The sequence below is a fragment of the Macaca fascicularis genome, chromosome 13 (assembly GCF_037993035.2).
Source record: "Macaca fascicularis isolate 582-1 chromosome 13, T2T-MFA8v1.1".
Classification (NCBI taxonomy): domain Eukaryota; kingdom Metazoa; phylum Chordata; class Mammalia; order Primates; family Cercopithecidae; genus Macaca; species Macaca fascicularis.
The window spans coordinates 23041493-23058984 of record NC_088387.1 but is presented as its reverse complement, the minus strand read 5'-3'; the positions used below and the strand labels follow the sequence as shown (position 1 = coordinate 23058984).

Genomic DNA, 17492 nt, shown 5'->3' with positions numbered 1-17492 from the left:
GCTGCATGTTTGTAGGATGATGGGGAGTGGTCCTGGAGAAGACTGAGGAGGAGCCCTAGGGGGTCCAGGCAGAGAGAGGAGGGGCACAGAGCTGGAGGAGGGAAGGGCGTTTGTACAGTGTGTGTGTGCGTGTGTGTGTGTGTATGCTGGGGGACATGCAGGGAGATGGCAGGCCTCAGCACTGGGGAGAGCTGGAGTGCATTCTAGATGCAGCGGGGAGCTAGAGCAGAGACCTTCTTCTCCCTGCTTGGCCTGGCAGCAGGGAAGGAGGCCTTGGGCTGTGGCTGATTGCAGTCAACACTGAGGAACAAGTGCCAATGCTTCGTGCAGGGCACAACCTCTGCCACACTTTTACCTATGTGACCTTTCTGGGCCAGGTGCTGTGTGAGGTGCTCCATTTCTCAGATAGGAAGGCTGAGGCTCAGATCAATGCTGCCTTGCGCACAGCTGGAAATGGCCAAATCAGTCCCAAAGCCCCACTTTGTTCTGCGTCTTTGTGAAGGGCCGGGTGGCTGTGTGTGCAGTGTCTGTTGTGCTGGACATACAATAGGAAAGCAATTGTTACCTCTGATTTTTAGGAGGCCAAAGGACAAGAAGCCACGTGCTGTAGGCCAAAGAGCAACTGAGGGATTGAAGAGTAAATCTGTGATTGAATGAGCAGATGAAAAGAGGAAAAGCCTCCCCCAGCACAAACCCGCAACCCATTCCCTTCCCAGCGTCCTGGGGGCAGGGGGTTTCATCACTGTCCTGGGTCAGGGAAGAAAGAGGGAGGCCTTGTGGTGGAGGGGAGGGGAGGAGAGCTCACCATCAAAGGTGTAAAGAAGGTTCTAGTCCCTCCAGAGCACACTCAGGGATGCTTTCTTGTGCTTCTGTCGCAAGGCCTGGTCTCAATCTTGCTTACTATAAATGCAGTGCTACGTCCTGCTTTTCCTTTACTTCATTGCATAAACCTTCCCTGAATCACTTACAGAGTCTTTAGAACCACCATTTTTAAGGTTTGAATAGTTGCGTACCAAGTAAATGACCACAGCTTATTGAAACTCCTCTTTGTAGTCAACCACTTAGAGTGTTCTGTTGTTATTTCTAGAACACATAACTAATGCTAATAAATAATGATGATAACACAGATTAGTATTTCCTGAGGATGGATCTGTTGCGTGAGTTCCAAAGCTCTAAGCAATTTCTATGGGCCCTGGAGTTTCCTCCACAGCTCCTAAGGCGGCTCTGGCACATGAGGAAGCTGGGAAAAGAACAGGGGTGATGGACACATCTGCCTTGCAGGGGTGATGGGCGCATCTGCCTTGGTAAGTGAACTTGTTGGTTCTGTCCCACGCAGCTTGGGTGTCTGCACGGCGGTGTGCTGCTGGGGTTGGAGAGGGGCCGCCCTACATAACGTCCCCACATAAAAGGGGCAGGTGTGCAGGTGGTCCCGGGGATGGTGGCAGCTTTGTCTGACTCCCCTCTACTGGGGGCTGTGGGGGATGTGGGAGTGGAGGGTGCGGATCACCCTCCTCCGGGGTCCTCCAACCTCTCCTTGGCCATTCTCTTTGACTTCCTTGGGAAAGAGTCCAGGCTTCAGAGGATTCTTTGCCCATTTCAATCTGACCCCATTTGAATCCCCAACGGTCGCAGTAAACCCCAGGCACACAAAGATAGAGACTTGTGGCTGGCTTGCGGTTGCTGTGATCACGTTGGAATCAGACAACGGCTGCCCTGGCAGGCAGCACCCAGGCACCTCTCAGGTGGGAAAAGACTGAGCCAGGTGAATGTCCCCGAGCTCCAGCCAGCTCAGGCTCCTATGGGTGATAACTGCACCTCTCGGAGGAAGCCAACAGAAAGTGCATGCAGCGGCAACATGAGCAAAGAGAAGTGCTGGGACCCGTTCTTTGCTGCCACCTCCAAGTCTGAACAGCAGGCTCTAAGGGGGGCATGGGAGCCCCTCAGGAAGGGCCACTACCTGTGCCTCACCTCCTGCCCGCCACTCCACTCTTTATTGCCCTACCTGACTGTAACAGGCTGCGTCTTCAACGTGGTGTCAGCTGCCCCAGAGACACCTGAAGAACACCAGGAGACAGGGGTGCCATTCGGACATGAACAGGAGCTCCTACCTGAATGTGCAGACCTCCACCACTGGAGCTCTCGGGGGAAAACATCCACGACAGCCTCGCTGAGCCTTGAAACATTTGCAGACCAAGCAGGCTCAAGTGCCCGTGTTTGCAGGCGGTTTTGTAGAACGTGTCATTTATCTATTCATGTACCCTTGAAAGCCCGAGAGGAAGTGTGGTCGTGTGGGGAGCTCTGTGCAGGCAACATGAGAGTCTGTATTGTCTTCCTAGCTCTGCCCCGGTTGTCAGAGGAGTGCATCTGGGCCACAGGGGTGAGGGGCCGTCACCCCTGCCTTTTGGTTAGCCAGTGACACCTCCCCAGTTGTGTGGCAGGGGATGCAGCACTAATGCCCATGAGCTCCTCTCAACATTCAAAACAAAACAGAGAGCCACTCTAAAACAGTGGCTTTCTTGCAAATGGAATATGCTGAGAATCTGTGACATGTGCAGGTCGGTAAGTGAGAAGGAAACAGGAACTACCGATCTATTCTGACAATGTAGAAAGCAGTGGAGGTTTGGGGCCAGGAGAACAAAAGACCTATGGGAGAGGAGGTGACCCAGCAAGGGTGGCCATGGACTTGGGTGAATCACCTGAGCCCTGTCACTTGGAAAGAACCCTAACAACCATCTTAATCCTTTCTGCATAGATACCTTACTGTGCTGCTGCTGGGTGTGAAGCATGGCTACTAAAAATGTTCACTTCATTTTTAAAAAGTAGAGCAGGTTCAAGGTTATTGCTGTAGAAGACAGTGTCACTCTCACTCATGTGCATTGTGGGAGGTTTCCTTAGCAGGATCGAAAGAGGTGGAATTACAGTGGGCACTGGAATTGGCTATGGTTCACACATGTAGACATGATTGAATTTTTTTTGTTGTTTTGTTTTGTTTTGAGACAGAGTCTCGTTCTGTCGCCCAGGCTGGAGTGTAGTAGCACGATCTCGGCTCACTGCAACCTCTGCCTCTTGGGTTCAAGCGATTCTCCTGTCTCAGTCTCCCAAGTAGCTGGGATTATAGGTGCCCACCACCACACCCAGCTAATTTTTGTATTTTTAGCAGAGGCAGTGTTTCACCATGTTGGCCAGACTGGTCTCCAACTCCTGACCTCAGGTGATCTACCCACCTCGGCCTCCCAGAGCGTGGGGATTACAGGTGTGAGCCACCGTGCCCGGCCGACTGTGGATTTTATCGCAGCAAAAAGTTCATGTTGGTACATCAGCTAAGACTGTGGTCAAGTGTAAGCCATTGAGTAGACTGGTTTTTGAGTGATTCTTGGAAGCTTGCAAGGACTTCTTTTGAGAAAAAAAAATAAAACTCTCTGGTAGAGTTAAACATGAATCAGCTTGCCCTGAGAGTTCGGGTTCTATGTCGCGAGAGGTAGTTAAATGTGGATTGGGGGCCTGGTGCGGTGGCTAATGCCTGTAATCCCAACACATTGGTAGACTGAGGTGGGGGGATTGCTTGAGCCCAGATTGAGATTAGCCTGGCCAACATAGTGAAACCCCATCTCTACAAAAATACAAAAAATTAGCCAGGCGTGGTGGCATGTGCCTGTGGTCCCAGCTACTCAGGAGGCTGAGGTGGGAAGATCACTGGAGCCCAGGAGGCAGAGGTTGCAGTGAGCCGAGATGGCACCACTGCACTCCAGCCTGGGTCACAGAGCAAGACCCCATTTCAAAAAAAAAAAAAAAAAATTGTGGAGTAGACAAATATGGGGCAGGGTTGCTGTTTGCTGTAAAGGGTGTTCACGTTTTATTTTGGAAGCTGAATTAGGTGAACTTTAAATTCTTTTTGCAACATAGAGTTCTACAGCTCTGGATCAGATTTTGCTAGTTGCAAAGATTTTTGAATTTTAATTGCAGTTTGCTGCTGTTTCACCCACAACAAAAGCAGATGAAGAACTCATAGCTTATATGCACTGATCACGAACTCTGGGACTTTATAGAGCAGACGAGGAAAACTTGTGCAGGACCTGAACTTGAACTGCCTTGACTCTTGTTCCCATGTGCTGGGGGATGGGGCAAGGACATCTCACTAGGTATCAGTGGGTGGTATACACTATCTGAGTAAAGTCCTATCCTTATAGTGTTGTTTTCTTGCCTGGTGACTTGACTGAGTTTAGGCTTAGTGACCTGCTTGTAAAATGGCAAGAGTGTGTACATGCATAAGTGATTAATTGACATAATGCAGGTAAATAGTACAGAACCAAACGTATAACAAATGCTTAATAAATGAAGATGGTGGCCGGCAAGTGGGGGTGAATGTCAATAAACAACATGTAAAGATATGGATCATCTGGTCACTTTAAACTTTTAGCCAGATCAATGTGGGCAAAATTTCTCTAAAAATAACTAGAATTGTGTGTGTGTGTGTGTGTGTGTGTGTGTGTGTGTGTGTGTGTCTGGACCCACAGAGAAGTTTTTTAACACAGATATATAAAGTAGATAATCTCATTTATATTTTGGAAAATTTTAATTTTTAAAAATTTTTGTTATTTGATGATGATTTGTTTCCCCTCACGTTGGTGAGGATGGTCTCGATCTCCTGACCTCGTGATCTGCCTGCCTCGGCCTCCCAAAGTGCTGGAATTACAGGCATGAGCCACCGTGCCTGGCTGGCATATGCTCTTTCTGAATATTTTTTTTTACTTTGGATTCCTAATTGGATTCCTAATATTGTTTACTGTGGATTCCTAATTAGGGAAAAAGTAGTCAGGCTGGTGGGAGTCAGGCGAGTGGGAGCAAGGGAAAATAAAAAGAGAAAGCAGATAAGCAACAAGTCTGCCTTTCTTTATGATCCAGGACACACAGTCCTTCCAAGCAAGTAACTCTCACCAGACACCTGCAAGTTAGTTCACTGCAACCTTGGCATTATTAATACTACACAAAGCCCTCTTCAACAGATGGTATAAACACTACCCTGTAGCCGGGCGCGGTGGCTCACGCCTGTAATCCCAGCACTTTGGGAGGCCGAGGCGGGCGGATCACAAGGTCAGGAGATCGAGACCACGGTGAAACCCCGTCTCTACTAAAAATACAAAAAATTAGCCGGGCGCGGTGGCGGGCGCCTGTAGTCCCAGCTACTCAGGAGGCTGAGGCAGGAGAATGGCGTAAACCCAGGAGGCGGAGCTTGCAGTGAGCCGAGATCGCGCCACTGCACTCCAGCCTGGGCGACAGAGCGAGACTCCGTCTCAAAAATAAATAAATAAATAAATAAAATAAAATAAAAATAAAAATAAACACTACCCTGTAAAATCTCCAGCAAGCCTTTGTCTCCTTGCTGTCAGTTTCTCTCTGCTGCCTGCCCGTTGTCACTCTGGCAACGTATTTTCTAATAAATCTTCTGCCTTTCTTTACCTGCAACTGTCTCGGTAAATCTTTTACCTCCACACCACCGGCTGTCATTCCCCCATGACATTTAACACGTTTCTCACACAGGTAATTTCTTTCCTCTTCTGCCCAGGGCTGGGTTCATAGAATATCTAATATTTGATAATCTGCTTTTTACATTTAATAATGCATTGTGAATATCTTTCCATTTATTAAACATTCTTGTACAGCATTATTTTAATGTCATTTATTACCTTGCATGGATGTATTCAGAGGAGGTTTTCCAACTCTAGGAGATGCTGTTGACAATCTCATTTATTTCTCTCTCTCCCTCCCTCTCTCTCTCACCCTTTCCTCTCCACCCTTCCTCTTGCTGCAGCCTCCTCACAGGGTCATAGGCACAGGCACACAGCTACAGACATGAAGATGCTTTCCTGCATTACAAAAAAGGATAGTTTAAATACTTCCCTGCATCCTGCTTTTCCTCGTTAATAGTACACTCTGGCAGTCTTTCCAAGTTAATATATCTTTTTTTTTTTTTTGAGATGGAGTCTCACTCTATCACCAGGGCTAGAGTGCAGTGGCATAATCTCGGCTCACTGCAACCTCTGCCTCCGGAGTTCAAGTGATTCTCCTGCCTCAGCCTCCCGAGTAGCTGGGATTACAGGCGTACACCACCATGCTCAGCTAATTTTTGTATTTTTAGTAGAGACGGGGTTTTGCCATGTTGACCAGGCTGGTCTCAAGCTCCTGACCTCAGGTGATCGCCTGCCTTGGCCTCCGAAAGTGCTGAAATTACAGGTGTTAGGCACCACACCTGGCCCTTCCCTCTCCTCTCCTCTCCTCTCCTCTCCTCTCCTCTCCTCTCCTCTCCTCTCCTCTCCTCTCCCTCCCTCTTCTCTCTCTCTCCTGCTCTCTCTCACCCTTTCCCCTCCACCCTTCCTCCCTCTTTTTCTTTTCCTTCCTTTCTCCCTTCCTTCCTTCCTCCTTTCCTTTCCTTTTTCCTTCCTTCCTTCCTTCCTTCCTTCCTTCCTTCCTTCCTTCCTTCCTTCCTTCCTTCCTTCCTTCCTTCCTTTTCTTGGGGGGCGGTGGGGACAGAGCCTTGCTCTGTTGCCCAGGCTGGAATGCAGTGGCTTGCTGTAACCTCAAACTTCTGGACTAAAGTGACCCTACGGCCTCAGCCTTCCAAGTAGCTGGGACTGTAGGCATGTACCACCATGCCTGGCTATTTCTTTTGTAGACACAGGGTCTTGCTTTGTTGCCCAGGCTGGCAAACCATTCTTTTTTTTTTTTTTTTTGAGACCGAGTCTTGCTCTGTTGCCCAGGCTGGAGTGCAATGGCACAATCTCGGCACACTGCAACCTCCACCTCCTGAGTTCAAGCAATTCTCCTGCCTCAGCCTCCTGAGTATCTGGGATTACAGGCACCCGCCACCATGCCTGACTAACTTGTGTATTTTTAGTAGAGATGGGGTTTCACCATATTGGCCAGGCTGGTCTGTAACTCCCGACCTCGTGATCTGCCCACCTCGGCCTCCTAAAGTGCTGGGATTACAGGTGTGAGCCACCGTGCCTGGCCAAATCGTTCTTTTTAAGTCATTCTTTTGATGGCTACATGATATTTTTGGGTGTAGATAGACAGCAACTTATTAAATGATTCCCTATTGATTAACCTGGGATTGTTTCCCATTTTTATTTTTCCCAAACGATATTGATAGAATCATCTTTGTGTATTATTCTGATGCAATGATGCTTCTACTTTCCCGGGGGCCTATTCCCAGGTGTGCTGAGTGACAGTCCCTGATTCACGTTAAATGCTACTAGATGGTGCCCCCCTGTTTACCATGAGGCTGTAGCGCTTATCACAGGATCAGCAACACCTGCGTGCCCTTGGCCCCAAGCTTTCCGCAGTGAGCAGCATCGCTGTTTTACATTTTCACTTACTCAGTGACATTTGTATGCAAATGACAGATTATTATTTTTCTGGAAGATGTATGCTTAACCATGTCAGGGTCATAACTCATGCTATGAAAAAGATTTTGGTGTAGAGGTCATAGCAGAAGAAATGAGAACATGTGAATCAGCCTTCCTCTCTTAGACGCAGACACACACAAAGGTCTTAACTGAGCTTGGATATTAAAAGCAGTGCAGGGGAGAGGGTGGGGAGGTTTGGAGTTACCATCAGAAGCGTCTGACCAGGCTCAAATGTGGGATAGTTGTCCACTGAAGAGCCTTGTGTGTCACAATGTCTAGGAAAAAATGTATAAGACAAATGTTCCAGGCCAGGCATGGTGGCTCACGCCTGAAATCTCAGCACTTTGGGAGGCCGAGGCGGGAGGATCATGAGGTCAGGAGTTCGAGACCAGCCTGACCAACATGGTGAAACCCCATCTCTACTAAAAAATACAAAAATTAGGGAGGCATGATGGGGCATGCCTGTAATCCCAGCTACTCAGGAGACTGAGGCAGGAGAATCGCTTGAACCCGGGAGGCGGAGTTTGCAGTGAGCCAAGATCGTGCCACTGCACTCCAACCTGGGCAACAGAGCGAGATTCTGTCTCAAAAAAAAAGAAAAAAAGACAAATATTCCCCTGCACCCTCCCCACTAAATTGATTGCCTGCCACACAGAAGCACACACCGGCGCACTCCGAAATTACGCAGATAAACGCTCGAGAGTATTCTTCCGTCTCCCATTGATAAGCTCTTTTCTGTGCTGGGTGAGGCTGGAGGACTTCCTGAGGGAGGAAGCTGGAACTGCCAGAGTGAGCACTGGCTCTTGTCTGAGTCCCTGTGACCCTTTCTTCTCTCCTCCCTCTTCCCCTACACCACAAGGTAGACCACCCGACGTGGCTTTCCGAGTTTCTAGGGAGGTGGGCTTTGAGCAGGGCCCACAAAAGAACTTCAACCAAAGTCTGCTTGTCTTGTGGAAGCTGCCCTACCTTCCTGTTCCCAAACCAGCAGCATCAGTGTGGCTGCAGTGTAGGTACTCGGATAGAAGGGGGTCAACCCAAGTTCCATCTTCTGCCCTGGTCCAGCTAGAGCCTTCGTGATCTGAAGTCAGCCCCACTTTTTGTGCTGATCACGTTTACTGTTGCTCTCCCTTCCCCATGTCCCCCAAACTTGGCTGAGGCTGAGGAGAGGGTGGAGGGGTGGGAGTCATGGCCTCCCTTTTACCTGGCCTGGTCGTGCCCAGATAGCAGGCCTGGCCCAGCAGGCAGCTTCAGGCTCTCAGGATGCTGCAGGGGTGCTGGGGAGGGGTGTGTGGGGAAGAGGGGCCTCCACCCCTCTGCCAACACCACCTCACATCTTCCCCTTGTAACTTTGCCCTCACTCAACCGCAGAGACCTCCACAAAATCTGCGAGAGGCTGTGAACTCCACTCCCAGACAAACATAACCTTTTTGAGAAGGCAATCCATGCCCTCTGCTTGTGTTGGCATCACCTGGATCTTTCTCTGGTCTGTGCAGGGCTGGCACGAGGCTGCAGCCAGTGAGGCACTGAGGCCACTCACTCTCGGAGCCATGCAAGTGCCAGCCTTGGGCCTGTGTCCCCCTGGCCATGAGAATGAAAGCCCGTGGGGTTAGGGACAGCTTCTGAGCCAAATCTTTAGTGCCTGAAACACGTGCCTGATTGAGATCTGAGTTGTTGACCTTGGTTCTCTAAGGGGATTGTCCATTGTACTTGGCAGAGTACTTGGCACATCCTGAGTGGTCCTCACAGCCTTAAGGAGCACAGAAAGGTGGATGGGTGGGCGGGGGAGCCAGCAGGGGAGGTGCTGGGCTGTGCTCCCAGCTTGTGTGGGCCTAAGGACCTTCTATCTGAGCCTTTTGCTTTGTTCATTCATTCATTTCAATTCTGGCCTCAGGCTTAGGACTGACTTGTACAGGTAGCAGGAAAGAACCAGAGGACCCCCACAGGCCTTGTCCCTGAGCTAGTAGGGAGCGAACTGAGGCCTACAGGCTCTAAGCAAGACTGCAAGCCCTGGGGACCCAACTATGTCTATCCTGGCTACGCTGCACCCCTAGTCTCAGCACAGGGCTGGCTGAGCCCACAGAAGTTTCCCCAAATAGATTTGAACTGGCATCAAGAAATTTAAGGAATTGGGCATGGTGGCTCACGCCTGTAATCCCAACACTTTGGGAGGCTAAGGTGGGAGGATCGCTTGAGCTCAGGAATTTGGACCAGCCTAGGCAACATAGCGAGACCTCATCTCTACTAAAAATAAAAAAATAAAAAAATAAGTGGGCATGCTGGTGCACACCTGTAGTCCCAGCTACTCACTTGAGTCAGGGAGGTCAAGGTTGCAGTGAGCCATGACAGCGCCACTGCACACTAGCCTGGGCAACAGAGCACTGTACACACACATACACCCCACCCCCCAAGGAAGAGGAGAATTGAGTGTAGAGTTGTGGGTATTAGTTCAGTCATAAACGGGCACAGGAGTAGAAATGGTCTACAGTTAAAAATGCATGAAAAGGCCAGGTGCTGTGGCTCATTCCTGTAATCCCAGCACTTCGGGAGGCCGAGGCGGATGGATTGCTTGAGCCCAGGAGTTCAAGACCAGCCTGGGTGACATGGGGAAACCCCATCTCCACCAGAAATATAAAAAATTAGCCAGGTGTGGTAGTGCATGCCCATAGTCCCAGGTACTCAGGAGGCCGAGGTGGGAGGATCGCTTGAGCCCGGGAGACAGAGGTTGCAGTGAGCCATGAGTGCGCCACTGCACTCCACCCTGGGTGACAGAGCAAGACCCCGTCTCAAACAACAACAACAAAATTACCTAAAGGAATGGACATGGTTTCCTCTCAAATTTAGAAGTCTAAGCAAAGCTCTTAAAAGGGTACTCGCATGTGAAAGGCAGTAAACTAACAGGAAAAACAGGATCCAGGAGAGCCAACAGTACTGTGCAGGATGTAAGTGCCTTCTTCAGTGCCTCCGCTTTCAGCTTTACAGGAATCACATGTGTCATGCATATTTCTGTGAATCTCAAACTGATGCGGGGCTGGGGAATATGGTTTCCTTCTGTCTGAGTTATGCAACTGGAAGGCCTCCAGGAACCGGTGACTCACGGTGCCCCAGGAGTGTCAGTGACGCATTGAAGGAGGTTTCCCAAGAAGCGACAGAGGAAATATCTTTTGCCCTCCACAACCTTGGAAGGCCTCTGAAGACAAGGCTCTTTCTGTCTTTCCCTTTGACTGGGTGATAGATTCGGATCAGCGTTGCAGCCCGCGTGGGGTCGGGGATCACTTTCTGAAAACAAGTTGCCCACTTCCTACAGGTAGAGACACAAACTGCGGGGCGGGGGCGGGGATGAGTAAGGATGAAAGGGATGGGGTGGTGTAGGACCCCCTTCTTCTTTTGAACAGGCCCTGGTGGGCTCCACACCTGCAGGCTACTTCCCACTGAGAGGAAGGGGATGGGGGGAGGGGGGAACACCAGTGCTGCTCCCAGACCCATTAAGGTCCACAGAAAAACACACCAAGGGAAGTACTATAGATGTTCTCCTTCAGGGCAGAGAACCCAGGCTCCCCTAAGGTTGCTGGAGTGCAGACCACCCCCGCCACTAGCCTAGCCCCATATGAACTTCCAGACAAGTAAATGCAATTGGAAATGTAGCTTGCCCAAAGTCTGCAGCTGGTAAAGACCCAGACTGTGCTGTTTGGCCACCTCAGACCTGCCTCACCGTCATTTCCATGGTTCAGATTTTTAAAATTTATGAATAAATCTTTCATTGGTGGATATTTGTGTTGATTCCAATTTCTTCTTATAACAATGGCCAGAGGTTCTTTTTTCCAAACTTTTAATTGCTTTTTCCCCAACTACGAAAGTAATACATGATGTAAAAATTCACACAAGGAACTGTAGAAAGCAGAAGTGAAAATTCCCCAGAGTAACTGCCATTAACAGCTGAGAGTAAATCCTTACAGACCTTTTCCTGTACATATCCAAACAAATATACCCAGAGGCCTTGATTTATTATGAGAGAAGAAAGATCAAATCTGCAGAACAGTATTAGAAGATTTAATTTTCTATATTCTCTATGTTATGTATTATGTTTGCAAGATTTCAATTTTATGTTTTAAAAAATATGGGAAGAAAAAAAAACAGGAAACTTTTTTTAGAAAAAAATTTATTTTTGAGACAAGGTCTCACTCTGTTGCCCAGGCTGGAGTGCAGTGGCATGATCACAGCTCACTGCAGTCTCAAACTCCTGGGCTCAGGATATCCTCCCACCTCATCCTCCCTAATAGCTGGGACTACAGGCAAGCACCACTGTGCCCTGGAAAATTTTTAAATTTTCTTGGAGAGTCAAGGTCTCAAACTCCTGAGCTCAAGTGATCATTCGGTGTGGGCCTCCCAAAGTACTGGGATTACAGGCGTGAGTTATCATCCCATGTGCTGGCTGAAGAAACTTCCAAATACCAAGTTTGCACATTTCTACAATGTTCTGTGCTTGGATTTTAAAAACTCTCTTTCTTGAAGTAGAATTTACATCTATATCCATAGCTATAAAGTCAACATGTCCTAGTGTACAGCTTGATGACTTTTTCTAACGAAACACACTCATGCAAGTGACTCCCAGATTGAGAAGCAGAAACGCTCACCTTCAAACCTCATGCTCCCTCTTAATGACCCACCACTGGACTAAGGATAACTGTATCCTAACTTCTAACAACATATATTTGTTTTGCTTGTTTTCTTCTGTGCTTGAATTTTAACAGTGACCACATATTGCACCATGTATTGTATTAAGAATAATCTATACAGATGTTTTAAAAATACACGCATTTGCCATAACCATCATTTGATATCAGCATATATGGATCTAGCTCATTCCTTAGTAGCTGCCTAAACCCCCTTATTAGACTGTATCTGAATTTATCTGACCAGTCCCTTTTGATGAACATTTGGATTATTTCCCATTTTTAGCTAGTAAGCAGCGCTAGAAGGAACAATCCGATGCATATTTCTTTGTGCATACCACTTTTTGATGTGTTTCTTTTAGATAAATGCCAACAGTGGAATTGGTAGTCAAAAGACAGCTGGATGGAGTTTGGGGGGCATATTTCATCATAACGGCCCTATAGAATGTAGTAGCAGCTCAGTTCCTTCTTCAAAACAAAAGTCAGGTGCTGGGTGCAGACCTTCTCACCGCAGCCCCCGCCATTGGCAGCCTAGCCTGCTCTAGCTCCCTGGGCAGCCGGAGTTGAACCCGCCTTGGCAGGTGCCTGCTGCACAGAAAACTGACAGAGGAGCGCAAACCACCCCTGCCCCCAGCCCAGCCCCATGAGAACTTGCAAGCAAGTACGTGCAATTGCAAAGACAGCAGCAGGGAGACGGTCAAATTTCAAAGCCTGCAGTGGGACAAGGGACCTTGCGGCCTGTTCTTACTTCCGCTGCGCACTGGGTGTGAGCCTTCAAGAGGGCAGACCGCGTGCACTGCAGGCCTTAGTCTCTTATTTATTTGTGATGGCCCGGATGAGGAGCCCACCTGAAACATGAACCCTAAAGGAGTCTGGTCCAGCTGACCCCAGTTCTTTCACCCCTCGCCTCAGCCTTGGAAGGCAGCCTGTCCCTTTTCCTCAGAGCTGATAGGCAGAGCTTTTGCTTCTTTTGAGCACCTCCTGCTGAGGCAGGAGACTAGGTTCTGGGGGCAGGGAATCTAAGGCCAATTCGTGCTGACTCAAGGAGAAACACCTACGTCTGGGGGCAGGGAATCTTGAGGCCAATTTGTGCTGATTTCTCAAAGCTGGATCAAAAGGAAAACACCTGGGTCTGGGGGCAGGCCATCTAAGACCAATTAACGTAAACCAAAAGGAAAAACCCCATCTCCCCACACTGAGTAACCAAGGATCAAAGGCTACTCTCTCTACAACCCTCCCGCTTCCACCTTATCTCAGACGGAAAGGGAGACTGTCCTGGATTGACCCCAGGCCAAGCACGAGCCATCCCTTCATCCACATAGGGCATCAATTCACCTCAGCCTTTCATTAGCCACGGACCAAATCCTTCATCTAGTTAAGGGGTAGCCGACAGGGATCTCAAAAGGGTACTTAAAACACAGAAAACCTTGCAATTGGGACCATGGGCCGCCTGCTTAGGGCCCACTTCCACCCTGGGGAGTGCTTTCTCACTTCAATAAATTCCTGCTTTTGCTGCTTTTATTTCTTTATGACTTTGTGTGTTTTGTCCAATTCTTTGTTCAAAATGCCAAGGACCTGGACAACTTACACTCAAGGCCCTCCTTCCGGTAACACTGCATCTATGCCCTTCTAACTCCACCCACCACACCTCGTGCTGCTGCGACCGCACCCCCGATGCCCAGAGAAGGCCACACTACCCCCTCCCCAGGTTGTCTTTCCTTTCCTGGTTTTTTGGTAACATTTCTTACATTCTGTGGCTGCCACAGGTCTCTGAACATAACCTGATTTGTCAATGCCCTTCTTTGAGCTGGCCAGGAAAAGCAGGTGAGGCGGGATTCTCCTTGGTCCTGGACATGGTACTTCTGTTAATGCAGCCTCAGGTTGCAGTGTTTTATGGTGCAATAGCTCCTAGGCTGCTAAAGCTCAGGCAGGGGGCGGCTAAGATGGGACTCAGGCACTTTTTCAAACCCAGGAACGAGGTCCTGCTCTCCACTCTCCACTCCTGCTCATCACCTTCTCCTTGCTTTTTCCTTGTCCAACAGTTAAGGCCAAGAATCAATAAGAAAATGAAGGGACATGTGACAGAACCCCTCATGCCTCCTACCGTCTCTTTGATGCTTGACTTGAGGCCAGGGATCCCTGGGGTTCATCCCACAGTAGAAATGAACAAGCGCTAGTTCAGCTTGGGAGTGGGCCGGGAGATGGGCCCGAGGCACCTGAAGCCTGGCTCTGGTGCCCTGGGCACTTCCTAGCCTCTTTAGGACTCTCTACACCTACAATGTTGGGCAAATGAGGATCTCAGGTGTAACAGGAGGATGTACAAATTTTATCCTTATGGTTTCTGTTCCACTGAGCATTGATGTCTTGGCTGTAGATGGGCTTCTACACATTTATGCCACAGGAGCCATTTGTTATCTTTAACCTGGGACTTTATTTGTACAACTAAGACATTTGTATAAAAAGAGCAGAAAATGAAAGAAGAATTAAGCCATGGGAGAGTAGAAATGGGAGCTGAGAAACTGACAAGTGGAAGACGAAGTGAACTCCTATCCTCAAACCCGCAAGTTCGCAGCCCCAAAGGAAGCCCTCAGAGACTGACATGGCTTCTGGGAACTGGACAGCCCCTCTCAGCAAGCTTCATTCCCAACCTGCGCCTGGCCTCTCTGTGAGGAAGGTCAGCCCCAGCCTGGGAAGACCAAGACGGAGCCAGCCCAGTATCACCCCATGAAAGACCCAGGACCCAATGTTACTGCCCTACCAGGGCAAAGCAACTTGCAAAGATGGTGGCTAAACAGCCACCACTAAAGGTCCCAGCTCAGGGAAGGCACAGGAGCTGGAAGCGGTGGCATGGGCGGCATTTCTTACGCAGTCCTCCAGCACACTCTGTGAAGTGCCCTGGGGGCAACGAAGCCTTCTCCCCAGTATTCCCGATGGCCCACGAACAAGTTGCTCCCATGCACGTCACACACAGAAAGGCCTTGCAGCAGTGAAAAGCAAGCAGCTTTAGCAGCCAGTGAACTCTCCAGGGTCGAATGTGTCCCCTCTCTCCTTTTTCCACATCGTGCTCGTTACTGACCAATGTCTTTTTGTAGCAGGACACCAAAACCGTATTCTCTGCTCATTTGTAAAACCTGAAAACAACAGCAAGTTGTGAAACCACGTATTTTCAGGCAAACGATATTGAATTTCCTGTAACAGAGACAAATGGCAAATGAGAAAGCAGAGTTCTACTCCAAGTGGCCTGGGGCCGAGAGTTTTTTGTGAGTATGTTTCTAGGGCCCATGTTAGTCACTAAAAAGATTGTTAAGGCTAAAAAACAAACAAAACAAAACAAAACTGCAGCTCAAAGAACCGTGGCTTTGAATTGCGTTACTTCCTGTAGTACCTCTAAGGTAATCTAAGAGAATCACAAATTTATATCAAGGGGCCAGAAGAAATTACCCTGCGGATGGGATGATTTTCTAAGGACAGTTAGAGGCTGGGGAACAAGGACCTCAAATCGCAACTCAGATCTGTGAGCACCAGGGGTTATTTCCTCCGCGCCTGGATCATGAGAGGATAACCAGAGGTGCTTTTCAAACTTTTTAAAAGTCACAAACCCTTTTGTTCAAATGACATGTTACAGGTAAGTGTAAACCCAGACAATAGAAAAGAGTATCTGTTTGAAATGAAGAGAGTGAAGAGGGCTCAGGGTCCCCCCATGACCACCCAGTGCCCCTTCCCTGCCTCAAGCTGATCCTGGGCTTGCGAAAGCATGAGGTCCTGCATCTAGCACCCCAAAAACTGGCATCAGATCACTGGGGAGCAAGTTAAAATGAAGGGATGGGGACAGACCCAGACCACAGTTAGTACCCAGAGAGGGGCTTATTTTACATGAAAGGTCACCATGGGAGAGATTTTGAGTGGAACTTTCTCTTTTTGAGATAGAGTTTCACTCTCATTGCCCAGGCTGCAGCGGAATGGCGCGATCTCTTCTCATTGCAAACTCTGCCTCCTGGGTTCAAGTGATTCTCTTGCCTCAGCCTCCCAAGTAGCTGGGATTACAGGTGCCTGCCACCATGCCCAGTTAATTTTTTGTATTTTTAGTAGAGATGGGGTTTCACCATGTTGGCTAGGCTGGTCTCAAACTCCTGACTTCAGGCGATCTGCCTGCCTTGGCCTCCCAAAGTGCTGGGATTACAGGCGTGAGCCACTGCACGCGGCCTTGAGTGGCACTTTCTAGAGGTCTGGCCTGAGACAGTTATACTCAAGTTATTATCTCTTGGGTAGGGGGCAGCTTCTAAATCCAACACACAAGGTGAAAATTGTACACAATTAAAATATCATTGAAAATTGCCCATAAAATCCAGCAGGCATGTTTCAGCAACTCTCGATATAAATATAATGTATACGACAATGCAGAGCATATCATAATATGAATGTATGTGGCTATTTACCATTTTAGAGTATTTAAAAATACATTTTGTTTGTCCGTTGTTGCACTTGCAGAATTGAAGTCAATGAAGTGACCTGAGTTTGTGCTCTGACTCCAGGGGCCTGGGGCCACATGCTTTAAGGATAGTACCCCAGAGAGTCCTCACACTGACCGTGAGATTGGCACTGTTAGCTCATTTTACAGACGAGAAATCCGAGGCTTGCCGAGGTAAAGTGACTCGCTGACTGTCACATGGTTGGTGACTGGCAGATGGGATTCAAACCCAGCTCCGTCTCCGCCTAAAGCCAGAGCTCTCGAGCAAGAGACCCTGTTGCTCTCTTCAATTTAGAGGTGTGTACTTTTGCTCCCCCAAACATTTCTATATAGAGAGGGTTGCTCTGAGGAGCAAATGTAATTAACTGGATAGGCAGAGGTGAAACAGTCTCTGTTTTGAGGAACAAAAATCAAATGCAGGAATGCTGCCCCCGGCCCACGATGGCTTCCAACAGCCTCATGAAAGACCAAGTACATAATGTCGCTGCCCTACCAGGGCAAAGCAACTTGCAAAGGTGGTGGTTAAATGGCCACCACTAAAGGTCCCAGCCCACCCCAGGGAAAGTATCGGAGCTTTCTCAGCTCAGTGGGTCCCAAGAGTGTAATGTGACTCTGCCAACTCCTGGGACCCAGATGGGGTCGAGGGCGGCAGGTGGGACAAAGGCAGCTCCTAAGGAAGGAAAGCAATGGCTGGTGGAAGAGGCTAGTCTTCAAATCCGATTCCAGTAGTCTCTCCATTTATCTGTAAAATGAGGGTGATAACCCCTTATCTCACACAGAACCGAGGGGATGAAATAATAGGGGGGATGAAATAGTAGGTGGGATGAAATAACAGATGGGATGAGTTTGGGATACCCTGTGGTATTCTGTGCATGCAAAGCCTGATTGCTCTCCTCAGGAGAGCTAAGAATGTTCTTGAAATACATTTAAGTTATTGGTCAGGTTTTTGTT

General features: G+C 48.7%; 1 protein-coding gene across 12 annotated transcripts in view; it reads right to left on the bottom strand.

Moving 5' to 3' along the window:
* Positions 1-17492, bottom strand: part of CD8B (CD8 subunit beta) — a 43571-nt gene that overhangs the window by 8691 nt on the left and 17388 nt on the right. For 3 of the 12 annotated variants that reach the window (XM_065526835.1, XM_065526837.1, XM_074011306.1), the window contains one exon: positions 3837-5864. The exons of 3 other annotated variants lie outside the window; for them this stretch is intronic. In XM_065526835.1, the coding sequence (XP_065382907.1) occupies positions 5823-5864 (42 nt within the window). In that variant the 3' untranslated portion in view covers positions 3837-5822. Of the gene's footprint in view, positions 1-3836; positions 5865-14480; positions 15263-17492 lie in introns of those variants that run through there. 6 more of the 12 variants (XM_065526832.1, XM_005575358.4, XM_045368932.2 and 3 more) reach the window with 2 other exon arrangements.